The 16,519-nt window shown below is 33.3% G+C and overlaps 1 protein-coding gene across 2 annotated transcripts in view; it reads left to right on the top strand.

The window, feature by feature from the left end:
* The first annotated feature begins 580 nt into the window (after positions 1–580).
* Positions 581–16,519, top strand: part of POT1 (protection of telomeres 1) — an 88,740-nt gene continuing 72,801 nt past the window's right edge. The window contains exons 1-4 of one of the 2 annotated variants that reach the window (XM_061198009.1): positions 581–744; positions 1,417–1,704; positions 3,334–3,406; positions 6,516–6,607. In XM_061198009.1, the coding sequence (XP_061053992.1) occupies positions 1,582–1,704; positions 3,334–3,406; positions 6,516–6,607 (288 nt within the window). In that variant the 5' untranslated portion in view covers positions 581–744; positions 1,417–1,581. The remainder of the gene's footprint in view (positions 745–1,416; positions 1,705–3,333; positions 3,407–6,515; positions 6,608–16,519) is intronic. The other variant, XM_061198010.1, reaches the window with a different exon arrangement.

Raw genomic sequence — 16,519 nt, 5'->3', positions numbered from 1 at the left:
TTGCACTGAGGTGGTTTCGCTTAAATCAAATGATTGGAGGCATGAATCAGAAATTAGCAGAGGATTCACATTTAACAATGTCTCATTAATTATAGCACAAAATCATAGCCCTATAAACCAATGAAGCGGTTAATCAAATCTGTCTGAAAAGTAGCATTACTCATTGGTGGAATTATTCCACTGTAAAAGCTGCATTTGAGCGCTTGCTTTTAGGGGGAGAGAAATGGAAGCTAAAATAAGGGCCCTGCCCACAGGAACTTCCAGCCTACCAAACGGAATCTTTAAACCCGCTCTGGTTTTGGAAAGGCTTTTCATTGGTTACAGGATTTAGGAAACACGGAGCATAGCGTTTCCGTCTACCCACGCCCCGCACCCCCCCTCCCCCACCCCCTCCCCGACACGGCTTGCCCAAAATAGGCGGGGGAGGGGCTAAGGGGAGCGGAGGAAATTCGGGGAGCGGGAGAAGTACAGCCGCCCCACGCTTCCCCAGGTGCCGCGCCCTCTAGGTGTTCCGTGAAACTTCCAGGGCATTTTAGGCCTGGAAACCGTCTCGCAACTCGTCCTTCCAAGCGCCCAGGAGCAAGCGGCAGATTACCCACCCTACCGACCGTGTACGCATGCGTGGGACTGGGTTGCTAGCGTGCGTGTGACGTCACGGGCGCGCCAGTCTGAACGCTTCCTAGTTTCTCTTTAGAGCGCTGGTCAATTCCCACGTACGTTTGGAGTTCGTTGCTTGGGTACAAGGTGAGTCGGGACCTGAACCAGTATTATGAAGAGGCTGATTTAATTTAGATCAAAATTTGGAGGAGTTATTGCAGAGAAACTCTTCGTACTTGTCTTTCTCGTGAGCTTGCTGTGTTGAGCATGTTGCTTGGCGTTTTGTGAGCAGCTGACTTGAGTTAATGCAGGTCCCCGCCCTCTAGACGGTCAACTGGCTTGGAGAAGCTTGGTGGGCACACACTAAAATTAAATATCGACACTAGCTCGTGTCCCAGGCAAGAAGTTTGAGAAGAAAGATTGAATCTGAAATGCACAAGTTAACATCGTTCAATAGTCGTTTCTTTCGATTGCATACGGGCTGGAGGGGGGGGAGGCAATTGATATATTTTGGAGTAATAAGCTTTTGGTGCACAATTTGCCCACACAATATTACAACTGCCAAAGGGATTAAAAAACAAACCCAAAACTTTTCAATCTCCCTTCCCTTCCCCAATAGTTTGTACATTTTAAAGCACAGTAGTAAAGGCAATTGCTAGTGCAGTGTTCACAGATCCTAAAACTGGCTTTTAGAAGTAGTTCTTTAAATACAAAACTAAGTAAAAAAGGGTTAAGTTCCAATGCCTTAGGAGGATGCGTGTATTGATCCCTGTAATAAAATTATAGAATAATCCATCCTTCCTCCCTCTCCCCCAACAGTGATGACTAACTTAAAGGAAAGGAAAAGCAAAACTAAATCAAAGAAGCTTAAAGCAAATTATTGACTACATTTTGGATAAAACGCTGGGCTTTGTGTTTTCAGCAGTAAGCTATCAACTTCCCTAACTGAATTTGCTTTCCACGGCACTGTGAAGCAGATCTGATATGCCACTTGAATTAATAAAAGAAGTCAAAGGAGTGCCTGAAGTTGATCTGCTAAGTAAATTACACAAAGTAGATTTCAGATACCTACAGCCAGGTTGTGATTATAGCAGGAAATATATCGAGGTAAGAATTTTCATAACTCAGAATAGTTGTCTTTTGTTTTCAGCAGTTGGATTGTCTAGTGCCTAGGTGTGGTTTTTCTTTGAATTTCTCTTGCTTGTGGGTAACTGAGCTTCTTGGATCCACAAGTCAATGTTTTTCATCAAATTAGGGATATTATTGGCTAATGTTTCTTGGATTTTTTTTTTTTTAGTATATTATTACTCTTTTCTTCTGGATGTCAGTTACATGTATGTTTGTATGTTGGGCTGTTTGATATTGTACTTCTGGTCTCTGAGGTAGTTTGTTTTTCTTCAGTACTATTTTGTTTTTGTTTTGTTTTTTGGCTGAGAGGGATTTCAGATTGTGGAATTTCTATTCTGTCTTTAAGTTTACTGAACTTTTTTTTTGGTTATATCCAATATTCTTTTATGCATATTTAGTGAATTTTTAATTTTAGTTATTGTATATTTAAGTTTTGGACAAAGTTAAGAAAGCTGGGAAGGAGGTAAGGGGCTTACTGATAAAATGGGTCTGATGGTAAAAGAAGGAGAAATAATGCCACACTTCAGTTTTGCCCTTCTAATCAATATTCTCCATGTAGACATTTATCTTTTATTCCTTTGTTTATTTTCCATTTTCCTTATATTTCATATGAAATAGAGTATTACGTATTACAGTTGGTCTTCTCTACTTCATTGAATTTAAATTCCTAATCAAATGCTTGTTAGTATTTGCAAACTCATTTTGCATTTGGTTGATTCGGATGATGTTTCTTGCATACTTGTATTTATTAATAAAGTGCTGTGATTAGATTCCTTTTCTTTGTGACAAGTCATTAATACTAATTATTACTGAGCTGTATCTAACTTTATCATTCTTCACTTATTTTGTGTTTGATATAGAAGCATTTAAATGAAATATTTTTTAAATTCTAGCACTTTTATTAGTGTTACTAAAATAAACCCTTTTAGATATAAGTGGAATGTCAGTTTGAATTCTTAAATTCCTTTGTCTAACCTGCACGTGTCTGTAGATATCTCAAGAAACATATTTATGTTTCTTGAATTTTATTAAATACATTTTACTGCAAAATTCATTGTTTTTAGTATACAGTTCTGTGAGTTTTGAGAGATATATAAAAACGTATAACTACAACCATAATCAAGCTATAGAACAGACAATCACCCCCCCAAAAAAAATTTTATAGTCAGCTGCTACCCTAATTTCAGTCCCTGGCAACCACTTTTGACCAGTTTTCTGAGAGTATACAGTATTCGTGCTTTTCAAGAATGCCATGTAAATTGAATCATACAGTATGTAGCCTTTTATTTTTTTAATTGAAATATAGTTGATGTACAATATTATATGTTACAGGTATCAGTAGGTAGCCTTTTGATTCTGGCTTCTTTCACTCAATACATTTGAGATTCTTCAGGTTGTTGAGTTTATCACTAGTATTACTTTATATTGGTTGCTAGAATTCCATCACAGTCTGTTTATCCATTCCCCAGTGTAGCAGTACTTGGATTCTTTCCAATGTTTTGTAATGATGAATAAAGCAAATTAAAAAATTTATTCTAATTTTTACTTGTATCTTGGTGTTATAATCTCTTTTGGCTTTTCTGTGTAACTGTTTTTCTCTCGTTTCAGGGAAAACTCTCACTTATCTCTTCTTTAACTTATGGTGGAAACAGAAGAGCTGTTTTGAAGATTGGACTACAAGGTATATAAGAAGACCATTTCTGCTTAACTTTTTGCTTGTAATCTAGAAATGGGTAACTTTATATATGTATACATACACACATAAGCACAAAAATCATTTCTAGTATAAAAATCTATGGAATGAAAGGTTATTCTTTTCCTCTCTAAATTTTTTTCTCCGAAGTCTATCCTCTCCCCATTCCCCCATTGCTTCTGTTTTACTTCAGATTCCTTTAACGTCCTATCTAGACTTTTACAATAACTAACTCATCCCCCTACTTCTGGTTTCACTAATGTGACCCAAACAGCTTAGCAAATTTTAAGAAAATGCTACTTTCAGCATGTTATTTCTTACCCAGGTGTAGTTACATGAGAGAGAATTCTTCTTCCTAGTAACCCTTAAATAATCCTGGTAAGAGCTTAGAATACTTGGGGACCGAAGTAAATCTCATATGAAGTCTGAAATTAGTTGAATGAATGAAGAATGGTCTACAGCAGTGAATGGGAAACAAACTTTGAACCACATTTCTACAACTATTGAAAACCAGATATATATCAGACACTGTTCTAAGTACAGGGAATATAGCAGTGACCAAAACAACGTTCTTGCATTCATGGAGTTTACATTGTAGGGGAATAAATAAATTCAACAAATAATTATATAAAGTAATAATTGATAGAAATGTGGTTTGTAGACAAATAGAGCAGGATAACGTGGTATGCCTGATATATTATCCTTTTATATATTCCTAGGTATGATTTGCTAATATTTTGTTAAGGATTTTTGCATTTAAATTTATGAAAAATATGATAGGAATCTGTCTTTTCCTGTAGTGATTGGTAATTTATGTTTCTAAGGGAATTTATCAGGTCATCTTGGTTGTCAGATATATTGGCATAAAGTCATTCATAATATACTTTTTATATGCTTTTAATGTTGGTAGGATCTGTAGTGGTGTCCCATTTCACTGATTTGATAATTTGTGACTATTTTCTCTCTCTCTCTCTCTCTCTCTTACTTTTTTTTCTGATCATTCTGGCTAGAGATTTATTTTACTGATCTTTAAAATCAGCCTTTCTTTTCATTAATTTTTCTGTATTTTCCAGTTTTCAGTAACATTTCTTCTCTGTTAATCTGCTGTTAACTCCAATCAGTGTACTATTAGCTTCTAATATTATATTTTTCAACTCTGGAAGTTCATCTTGAGTTTTTTCATATCTGCCAGTTCTCCTCACCTATTTTCTTCTACTTCCTTGAACATGTACTTTTAATAACTGTTCCAAAATCTTCTCTGGCAATCCTATCATCGCTGTCATTTCTGAGTTCTTTTCTATTGATTCCCTGCCCTCCCCCACCATCCTTATGTGTTTTTCCTTTCTGTATGGTTGGCAGTTTTTTAACTGGATCCTGGACATTTAGAATTTTATATTATCAAATATTGGATTTATTTGTAATCCTTTAAATATTATTTGTCTTTGTTTTGGAATACTATAAATACTCTTGGAATCAGTTTGATTAGCTTTTTTAGGATGGGTCTAGAGCAGCCTTTATTTGGGGGCTAATTTGCCCTTATCACTAAGGAAGTGCCCTTCTGACAAGTTTACTATGTGTTTTGTGTATGAGGATTCCACTCTGGCTGGTTGGAACCAGAACAGTTCACAGCCCTCTGTGAGTCTCAGAATTGTTCTGCCTGTTTCTTTCAAGTGGTTCTAATCCCTTTCCTCCCGTGCTTTTGGAGATCAGTACTCAACCAGAGACCAGAAGGCACCCATCTCCAGAGCACTCTTATCTATGCTGCTGTCTTCCTTTCAGCACCATGTCATGCAGATTCTAGCTGCCTTGCAGTCCTCAAATCTGAACTCTTCTGAATTCAGTGAGGCTGTTGGGCTTTCTTTGGATTTTTACCTCCATTTTCTGCTGCCTGGAAACTCTTTCCAGGAAGTAAGCTGGAGCTATTGCTTTGTTTTCCCTCTCAAAGAGATCACTTACCTGCACCTACTGTTGTCCAGTGTCTGAAAACTGTTGTTTTATATATTTTTTCTTAGTTTTCTAGTTGCTTTAAGGCCAGACAACAAATCCCGTCCCTGTTACTCTGTCATGGCCAGAAATAGACATTTGATAGGTCATTTAAGATATTAAAGAAGTAAGTTATATCTTGATTAAAAGCCATTGTATTTTTGTTTTTACGGAACATTAGTGTTTCAGTTTATGTATATACTTGTTTTGAGGAGTTGGATGGAAGAGGTAAGTGAAAGGCAATAGGCAGATGTAGTTGTTTCATTGCTGGTGATAAAGTAGCAGATTCAAGAGTTTTAAGTTACACTGCAAATTTTGGAAAGATCTTTCATGTACTTCATAGATGCATGAAAGTCTGATATGAAGGCAGTTTCTTCGAGTAGTTGAATGTTTGAAAGCTGATATTAATGAGACCTCCCTCAGATGATATAGTAATTGAATCTTAGCATTTGAACTTGCTTCAGTGGTTCTAGGAGGTGGCCTCTGGAGAATGAAGATTATGGAGATTCTTCACCAAAACCTTGAATATCCAAATGAAATTATTGTAGAATGTTTGTTTCTTCTTTTCCAAGTAATTTTCATTGTCAAAATCACAGATAGCTTGGTTTTTATACACACATGCTCTTTTATTCTTCAATATGTGGGTGCTGGGGGAGAAGAACACACTTCCCTAGATTAAAACTTCATGTTTTAATAATTATAGATTACCAGAAGATCAGTAAAAATGAAGTATTTGGGGAGTGATATGTTATACACTATAAAAATTGGATAATTGTATCTTATTCAGTTCTTTTGATCATAACCATGTGAAAATAAATTGAAAGTGGTCATTATATGATGTTAATGTAGTATTTACAGAAACTTGTAAAACATATTTTAGGTGAAACTAGTTGTAATTTTGGCTTTCACGCCTAGTAGCATTCTATACATTATTTTTACGATACTTAAGGTGTTAAGAGTAAACTACAAGTGAATTATAAACATTTTAATTACTCTTCTTCATGATTATATTTTGAAGTAACTATAGTTTTCAGAATTTAGTTGTCATCAATTTTCTTGTCTAGAACACTTTTATATCTAAAGTGTTTTTCTGTGTGTCTGTGTTTCTCCACAGAACAAGAAAATTCAAATTCGGAGATCAACACCATCAGTGTATTATTTTTTGGAAAATTAGCAAAGGACTGTGCTAAAGTTTTCTATGAAGGGGTAAAGTATTTTTATATTACTTTATCTTTTTCGCAATGGACTTAGAATTATTGATGATGCTGTATTTATCCTATAGGCCATTTTTTTAGTGATTCATTATATATTTGTAACTATATGAAAAACTATACTTAAAAAAGCAACATCTTTAAAATTGAACACTCGTAAGAGGTTAGTAAAACTTATCATTGACATAAAAAGGGACAATTTTTCCTCTCACTTAAGTTTAATTTTTAGTATTCAGTAGAATATCTTAAAGATATGTACGTTTTCTCTTCACTTAATTAAAAAATAATTCTCACTAAAAAATAATGAGCTATAACTCTGTATTTTTATAATATTTTCTATAATTGTTATAAAAATAAATGCCTGCTAAATCCCCAACAAGATAATACCAAACCAAACACAACAGCATATTAAAAGGAGTAAACACCATGACCAAGGGGGATTTATCCCAGAAATGAAGTTTGGTTCAACATAGGAAAATCAATCATTGTAATACATCACAGTAATAGAGCAAAGGGAAAAAAACACAAACAGTCATCTTAATTGATGCAGGAAAGGCATTTGAAAAATTCTACACACTTTCATAATCAAAACACTCAGAAAACTAGGAATAGAAGGGAACTTCTCAACATAGTAAAGATCAATTATGAAAAACCTACAGCTAACATCATACTCAGTGGTGAAAGACTGAAAGCATTCCTCCTAAGGTTAGGAACAGGACAAGGACGCTTGCTTTCACCACTGTTATTCAACGTTGTACTGGAACTTCTAGCCAGAGCAACTAAATAAGAAAGAAATAAAAGACATCTAAGTTGTAAAAGAAGAAGTAAAACTATCTCTCTTCTCAGGTGACATGATCTAATATATAGAAAATCTTAAAGAATCCAAAAGAAAGCTACTAGCGCTAATACATGAATTTAGCAATGTTGCAGGTTACAAGATCAACACACTAAAATCAGGAGCACCATCCAGTAGAACTGTTTGCGATGATGGAAATGTTCTATATCTGTGCTGTCAGTATGGTAGCCACTAGTCATATTTGGCCAATGAGCACTTAAAATATGGCTAGTACAGCTGAGGAACTAAATTTTAAACTTTGTATAATATCATTTTAATTAAATTTAAATAACCACATATGGCTAGTTGATACTGTATTGGACAGCACATCTCCAGAAATTAACCACTGTTTGGTGTATAATCTTACAGATTTTTCTGCATGTGTATTAAAATGATTTAAAATTAACTTTCTGTAAGAATCTCATAACATCTTTGATGTTAATTGGAGATCCTCTAGACATTTGCAAAACCAGTTTTGGCAATTAACCAATATTGAAGCATATAGCTATAAAACATTGTTGAGTCATTGATAAGTCTCCAGATAAGTTGCTCAGAGTTAGACAGTACTTCTATAATGATGTTGCAGGAATATTAGATATATGGTTTCAATCCTTTTTGATTTATGGTTGTTACTAATAAGTAAATGACATGGGAAAAAACAATGGTTTCTGCAAAACGACACAGTCAGATGAGATTGTCTGTACTCTGTCTCTTTTTTCATTTAGGTTCAGTAAACATTTATTAAGGGCTGACATTTTGCTTGACTCTGTGCTAGGCTCTGGAGAAACCAAAATGAATAAGACACAGTGCTTGACCTTATGGAGTCCACTATCTGTAGTCTAATGGAAAATCATTTAATGGTGGTAACTATAATAGAACTGGAATAGCAGCCTCAATAAACTGAATCTGCCTGGAGGATTTGGGGAAAAACATCAAAGAGTAGGCACTTAGTTTTTTAGTGGAATATTTTATTTGTTAGTCTTTGAACTTTTTATTATGAAAAATTTCTAACATATATGTAAGTGGTGAGAATTGTATAACGACTGTCCATATTCCAAATATCTAACTTCAGTTATCAGCATTCAGGCTCTTATTTCATCTGTTTCATCTTTTCATTTTACTGCCACAGATTATTTTGAGGCAAAAATCAGGAATTATATAATTTAAACCCTAACACTTTCAGTATGTAAAAGAGAAAGCATCCTAAAATTATATGTGTATGTGTATATGTACATATACAAATGAATACATACCATAGTACAATTATACTACTGAAATATTAACATCAGCTTTTATAAACCATGAAATACCATCAATGTATTCATGTATATACATATACAATACATTGTATTGTATGTACAATACAATACATATACAATGTATTCATGTATATACATATCTATGTATATCTATGTGTCTTACTATCTATTTGAATAAACACAATTTCATCATTATGCCTAAATAATTTAACAGTAATTCTTCTATATAATCAAATATCAAGTCAGTGTTCCAATTTCCCTGATTATCTCATAAATTATTTTTAAATTTGTTTTCTTCTACCAGGAGGAGACTTTAGGTAGGGAGCTCAGTGAGGAGACCTTAACAGTAATTCAGAAGCTATTGTGGATGTATAAAGACCAAAACTAAAGCGTTTGTTGAATTGACATAGAATTGATTAGTTGTATATGTGTGTGTGTTTGTAGTTTGGAGAACTGACCTAAGAAAACTGTATGATTTATGTCAGAGAATGTTTCGCCTGTGTTCTCTCCTAGGAGTTTTTGGCTAAGTTTCTGTAAGGAGGTGGTAAATCAGTTAATTTTTTCTTAATTTATAATTTGAACAAAAAAAAGAATTAGTGTAGTGATTTTTTTTCTCAGTGAAAAGCTGTTATTAAATCAGTGGTATATCTTAAAATCTTACTTTACAATTTGAAGAAATCAAATAGTTGCCATGCAATTCATGTCCAAAAATTCCTAGGACAGTTCATTACACTGTTTCTCTCAGAATGATAACTAGACTAATTTTTGATGCAATTTTAAAAACTTTGAATGAGATATAGTTTTAATATGGTTGGTATGGCACTGTGAAGTTCTAGAGGCAAGTATACTAAAAAAGTACTATCTGACAGTCTTATCAAGAAAGGGGACTAGGAAATAAAGTATATAAAGCATGTGTACACACACACACACACACACACACACACACACACACACACACAATCATACCTGCTTGAGGCCGTTTAGGTAGGGTAGGATCCAGTATCTCTCTATAGCTATTTTGATGAGGCACTTTTGTGGGCAGCTCCAGTAAAGGCCTGTTACTGTTCCTTATTATTATTCTTCTTGCCCTTAAAGGCATGACTTTATTTCAGCTTTGTTAAAATAATTAATATTTATGATGACAGTTCTGAATTATTAAGAATTCAGTGTTTAATAAGTCCCCAAATCATGCCATTTTTTAAGGAAGATATTCTTCAGAAATGATGAGAGTGAGAGGGAGGGAGAGAGAGGAATGAAAGTGAGAATACTAAGTAGGTGTTTAACAGGGAAAGATTCACTTATTTAGAAAAATAACTTACATATTTTTCCCTTGAACTAGAAAACAATTTTTCTATTACAATACTTTGATGAGATAGGGGAAAATGAAAAAAATCAGTTTAATGACTAATTTGCATGTGGATGCTAAGTTATAACAGATATTTTCTCTGGCTGCCCATCCTTCAAAACAAAACAAAAAAAACCCCAAATGAGTGTATTAACAGCTTTCTCATTCTTCAGGCTGTTAGGTATGCATAGGCAAGTTTTGCGATAGTACATTGAATTAGTAATATTCAGTTTTCATGGGTTATAGAATATTTGAAATATACATGAAATGTAGTTTCATGTTCTTATTTCAGATGAACTCTTTCCTTTCTGTAAAGAAGTACACTTTTAACAGTTTTAGAGATTTCAAGGACCTGGGCCAGGAAATAATAGCCTACTTCCTTTCAATTTGCTAAGATCATTAAAGTTGCCTTTCTTTTCTTCGCTCCTGATATTTTTTAATAAGTACGACATTACACTCTGCTTCAGTTTCCTTCAGGGGAGAAAAGTTGATTTTAATGCATGATCAGGAAGAGGCTTTAGCATCCTGTTTTAAGAGTCAACTGGCAATAAAACTAAAGCCTGCTTCATTTTTATGAAAGGGCCTATAGTTTATAGATGAAGATGAGACCCTAGGGTGCTCGGGTCTCCAGTGAATCCCCAACAGTGTATAGATAGCCAAAAAAGGTTCTTCAATCAACTAAAAGTGTATGTAAATGTATTTATGTATTTTTTTCCCCTTCTGAGGAGGCCATCTGTAACTATTACCTCATTCTCAAAGAGATCCATGAACATATGATCATCAAGAACTGCTTTTTAAAGGCCCAGTTTCATGATTCTATCTCAGTATATAGTTGAGTTAATATTGAACTCCAAGAGCAATTAGCTCTTTGCCCACATTATACAGAAATAATAATGATCTGATATTAGAAGTTGGTATCTTACAAAAATCTTCTTGTATTATTTTTAGAAAAGTTTTATGTTCATGAAAGTCAAGTGCTAATGTGAATGTAATGCTTTAATCTTCTTAAAGAATTTTTTGAAACATTTTACAAAGACAATACAAAAGAATCTTTGGAGGAAATGTTCTAGGTAGAGTTGCTATTAGAGAGGTTTGTGTGTATTACATTTACTATGCATATATTAATTTTTTTTTTTTTACCTTAGTGCATAGATATCTGTTTATATTATACTTCCTTCCTCCTCATTAGTCCTGGGTGTCTCTGACTGTGTATGTGTGTGTGTGTGTGCGTATGAATGTGTGTGTTTGTTTTTGGAGGGGTTCATAATTAAAGAGCTCTTCTGGCTGGCATGTTTGGATGTTTTGAAGTGAAATGATATAAAGAGATCACAAATTCTAACTTCTAGTGATGTAAGGAGATTGAAGAACTTACTTTTCTGTTTCTTTTTCTGTCCATTATTTTACATAGTTCAATAGCAAAGGCCATACTTAAGAGGCTGTTAGATTTTGCTTAAGCTTAGGCAACAAAACACATTTGTTTATTTTTCAAACATTTATTAAAGCTAGCTTCTAATGCTTAATCAGGTTTTTGGAATCTTTTACTAAAACATGGTACTAGTCTTTTATATATTATATTACTAATCTTTTATTGAGAATATCATATTACATTTGTATGGAACTTTACAGATTGCAAAGTGCTTCCATATACGTTTATCGTTTGAGCCATTAGTAACCCTCTGTCCTGATGGTCAGTAGTACTGTTATTCTAAAGCTAACCTTGTAGTAAGTACAGAAACTACTCTGTCTCCACAACTGTATTTTTTTCCTGCCTCAAGGAGATATTGTGGGCTTGAATTAGGTCTTGCAAATATTTGCCTTAGAAGATTTTGTTCTTCCTGTGTGGCCATGGTTTTAAAAGCCTTCAAGCAGCATGGAAGGGCATAACCAGAAAAGTATAAGCTGCCCCACTCACTCTGAACCCACTCTCATTACCTACTCCCATTATTAGATAAAACCACTGCTATGTCTTTTTTTTTTGGTATCCTTCCAGCTTTTATATATGTGTGTATATATGTATACTTACGTATGTATGTATGTATCTTTATATACATATAAATATATATGTACATTTTCTACCAAATGACATCATACTATCCATGTTTTGTAAATTGCTTTATTTCACAACGTATCTTGGACATCTTAGAGAAGTGTTTTAAAAATAAATACATGGTATTGAATATTAGGGATCTGTTTGCTTATATTTTAAATACGTTTTTATCTTTATCCTTCCTTAACATTCTTGTATTTATTAAATTCTTACCTGAGAAATAATATAAAAGGTTTATAAGATAAGGAATTAGCAAAACATGTGCGTGTATCTATAAAACATGTATGATATATTAGATATTAGTATTTTTCCTAACTGATACGAAAGGTGCCTTCTGCTCTTGAAATATATGTTAAATAGGTATTCATTAAAATAGAATAGAACTATACAACTAATTAGTACTTGTCAGATAATAAGATGTTGGTAATGGTAAGTCAAGGTTTCTCCTTTTAAAATATAATGGTGAGAAGACTGAGGTCACAATTTAGTTTAAATTCTTTCTGCGTTTAAAATCACGAATGTTGATCATTTGGGAGGTCTAATTAGGCTATTTATTTTAGAGTTTATAGTATTAAGGTTAAAGATTGTTGCAAATCAAAGGTAAAACTTTTTGCATAAAAGAATGAATTTTTATTGTAGAGAGGTGGATGGACCTAGAGACTGTCATACAGAGTGAAGTAAGTCAGAAAGAGAAAAACAAATACCGCATGCTAACACATATATATGGAATCTAAATTTAAAAAAAAATTAATTAATTAAAAAAAATTTTTTTAAGTAAATAAAAAAAAGAAAAAGAAAGAAAGAGAAAAAAAAAAAAAAGGTCGGAAGAACCTAGGGGCAAGACGGGAATAAAGATGCAGACCTACTAGAGAATGGACTTGAGGATACATGGAGGGGGAAGGGTAAGCTGGGACAAAGTGAGAGAGTGTCATTGACATATATACACTACCAAACGTAAAATAGATAGCTAGTGGGAAGCAGCCGCATAGCACAGGGAGATCAGCTCGGTGCTTTGTGACCACCTAGAGGGGTGGGATAGGGAGGATGGTAGGGAGGGAGATACAAGAGGGAAGAGATATGGGGACATATGTATATGTATAACTGATTCACTTTGTTATAAAGCAGAAACTAACACACCATTGTAAAGCAATTATACTCTAATAAAGATGTTAAAAAATTTTTTTAAATTAAAAAATAAAAAAAAAAATAAATGTGGACATACACAGGGTAAAAAAAAAAAAGAATGAATTTTTATAGCTTGATTCTTACACCATTCTTCTTTGTCACTTGTTTCCTTAAGATTAGCTCTGTATTTGAATACAGCAATCCTAAAACATCTTTGCTTTGCTAGATTAATGGTACATTTTGCGGGAATACAAATGGTCTAATTGAAATTCCCTCCATCTGAGGCTTTTATTTCAGTTTTAACTTTCATTTAAAGAAAGTTTTAACATTAATATGTAGATATAAAATAGGAAAGACTTTTCCAAAGTATTTTAAAAGTTTAAAAAAAGGTCTTATCACAAAACTGTCAAAGTTACAGACATTTGTTAATACGTTTTTTCCCATTCCTGTAAGATTTAGTTCTGAAAGAGGAGGTAGAGTAGTACCTACCATGGAAGTCAGGAGATCTGGGTTCTTGTCTTAGTCTACAACTAATTAGCTGTGTGTGACCTTAAACTGCTCCTTTATTCTCTCTGGACCTTATTTTCTTATCTGAAAGATGAAGGTGTTTGATTACACGATCTCTAAGGTCCTTCACAATTCTAAAATGCTAAGATTCTAAGAAGTAAGTTTTGTAGTAGTTGTATAGTTTTTGTTAAGATTTAATGAAGGTATGTTTTATGTAATGTGTGTGTGTGTGTTTGTGTGTGTATATTCATATATTTAGGTATTCACTTAGTTGTCTAAACACTTGTTGAATGTTTTTTGTCTTCTATGCTCGATGTCAGAGACATTTTAACTGAATAAGACAGTTATGGACCTTGCCTTCGTGGAATAGTTTTCAATGGAGAAGAGTGGAATTAAACAACTATTATGTAATTAATTATTTTATCCAGATATGATATGTACTAAGAAGATTGAGTAGCAGAATGAGAAAAATAGCAGAAAGAATGGACATAGGGGTACTGGGAGAGTAGATAAGTAAGAGAAAACAGCATATACAGAGGCCCTGAGTGAGGATCCTGGAATGCTAAGGAATTATGGTAAGGCAGAGTTCCAGAGTGAGTCACACGAAATGCGGCTGGTGAGCTGGGTGGGCATCAGATCATAAAATGATTTGTAGACCATTTAAAGATTTTGGTTTTTATGCTAATATTACATATATTACTTACAATTATGTCCTTGATGTTACATGATCCAATAAGTGCTAATACCCATGAAATACATTTTTTATGTTAAAGAAACATTTTCTGTCAATCACTGCACTATCAATGACATCAGGTCCCTGGTTTTTCCCTGTACCCGTTCACTCTTTAACAGTGTTTTAAGATGTGATAACCTAACAATATTTGCAAGGTCAGTATAGTAAAAATTAATGCCTGTTAAAGTCAGATAAGTTTTTCTTTTTGGATTGTCAACTGTTTCATATTTTCTTTGCCCTTTTCCTGCTCAGTGATGACTTGAGAATTTTTAGTATGTTATCCATTAAAAATTAGCAAATTAATACACTGGTTTTGTGATTTACATTTTTGTTACCTATTGGTTTGCTTCCTATTTCACCACTGATTGTGTTCCTCATTAGGCGATATTAGCATGTAAAAACCATGGTTGTTTATATGCAAGTAAGTTGTCTGATTTTTTTTTTCCTTTTAATTGTTCATTTTTAAAGAACACTTAAGTTAAAAAGACCCGTACTGATTTCATTCATTTTCTCTGCGACTCGTTTGCGGTAGAAATAGTCCCGTTGGCTACCCTGAAAATTGTTTAATGATGAGGGCTCAATCTATCTAAGGCACTGTGACAAAAGGGAAATGACCGCTTTGCTGATATCTGAGTATGCTGAGTTATTTCAAAGATTTCATTTCAAATGTGTTTTCACTTTTATAACCTTGATGCAAAGATAGCAATTAAAACCTTATCATTTTTAGTAGCAGGGTTATGCTTCTCAAGCTGGTTTTCTAATACTGTTTTCAGCAGACTGAGATAGGCATCTACTCTGACATATCAGAATACTGTGGTCTCACCACTGAACTGTGTAATTCCCATTCTTGTTTGAATGGCTTCAGTATGCTATGCTCTTCTCAGAAACTTAGAACAATGCATATTAAATCTCATTTTCAACTCAATCTAATGAGTGTTTATACGAACTAAAACAGCCTATTATATATTTATGTTTCTTATCCTCTGTGTATTTGAATTAATTTGAAAGTCATTATGATTAATAAATTCATGGGACATGAATCCTAAGCCATTTATTTTTAGATCTGTATTTCAGTTTCTACCAGTGTTGATTAATTTATTCAACAGATATTTGTTGACCACTGATTATGAACAGAAGCCTCCAGTAGTCACTTGTGTGGGATATTCAGATGGATAAGACATTCTTAGTCCCAAGGATCTTACAGAGTTTTAAGGGCAGTAAAAACATTAAGAAAGTTTATAAATAACACACAACATGAAAAATATTAAAATGCGGCATAGGAGAGTTCAGAGGAAGGAAGAATTATTTTTCCTTCTTCCTTCTTTGGGGTACAAGCTAAGATAAACCTCACAGGGAAGAAGCATTTACAGCCCAGATTTTAAAAGATAGGTACTCAGAAAATGCAAAAAATATATCAGGAAAAACATTGGGTATATAAGAGAATCTGATTTATTTTGTATTGAATGGAAGTATATGGAGATAAAGCAGGCAAAGTAAGTTGGGATGAGATCACTGAGGGCCTTCAATGCAATTTATATGTGTAAATTAAATATAAATTCATGTTTATAAATATAAATTGAGGAGAGATAAATTGGGAGTTTGGGATGGATATATACACACTACTATATATAAAATAGATAACTAATAAGCACCTACTGTATAGCACAGGGAACTCTACTCAATACTCTGTAATGGCATATATGGGGAAAGAATCTAAAAAAGAGTGGATATATGTATATGTATAACTGATTCACTTTGCTGTACACCTGAAACTAACACAACATTGTAAATCAGCCATACTCCAATAAAAATTAAAAGTAAAATTAAATTAAATTAAATTTAAAAAATAAAACATAAATATAATAAATTGAACATTTAATTTTCTTTTTTTATAGCTTTATTGTGTAGCTTAAAATTTTTTTAAATAACTATATTTTATTTTATTTTTTTTGAATTTTTGAGTTTTATCTTATTGATTTTTTATACAGCAGGTTCTTATTAATTATCTGTTTTATACATATTAGTGTATATATGTCAATCCCAATCTCCCAATTCA

Source organism: Eubalaena glacialis, chromosome 8, assembly GCF_028564815.1.
Source record: "Eubalaena glacialis isolate mEubGla1 chromosome 8, mEubGla1.1.hap2.+ XY, whole genome shotgun sequence".
Lineage (NCBI taxonomy): Eukaryota > Metazoa > Chordata > Mammalia > Artiodactyla > Balaenidae > Eubalaena > Eubalaena glacialis.
Note: the sequence above shows the minus strand (reverse complement) of the source record. Positions and strands in the feature narration are given on the sequence as shown.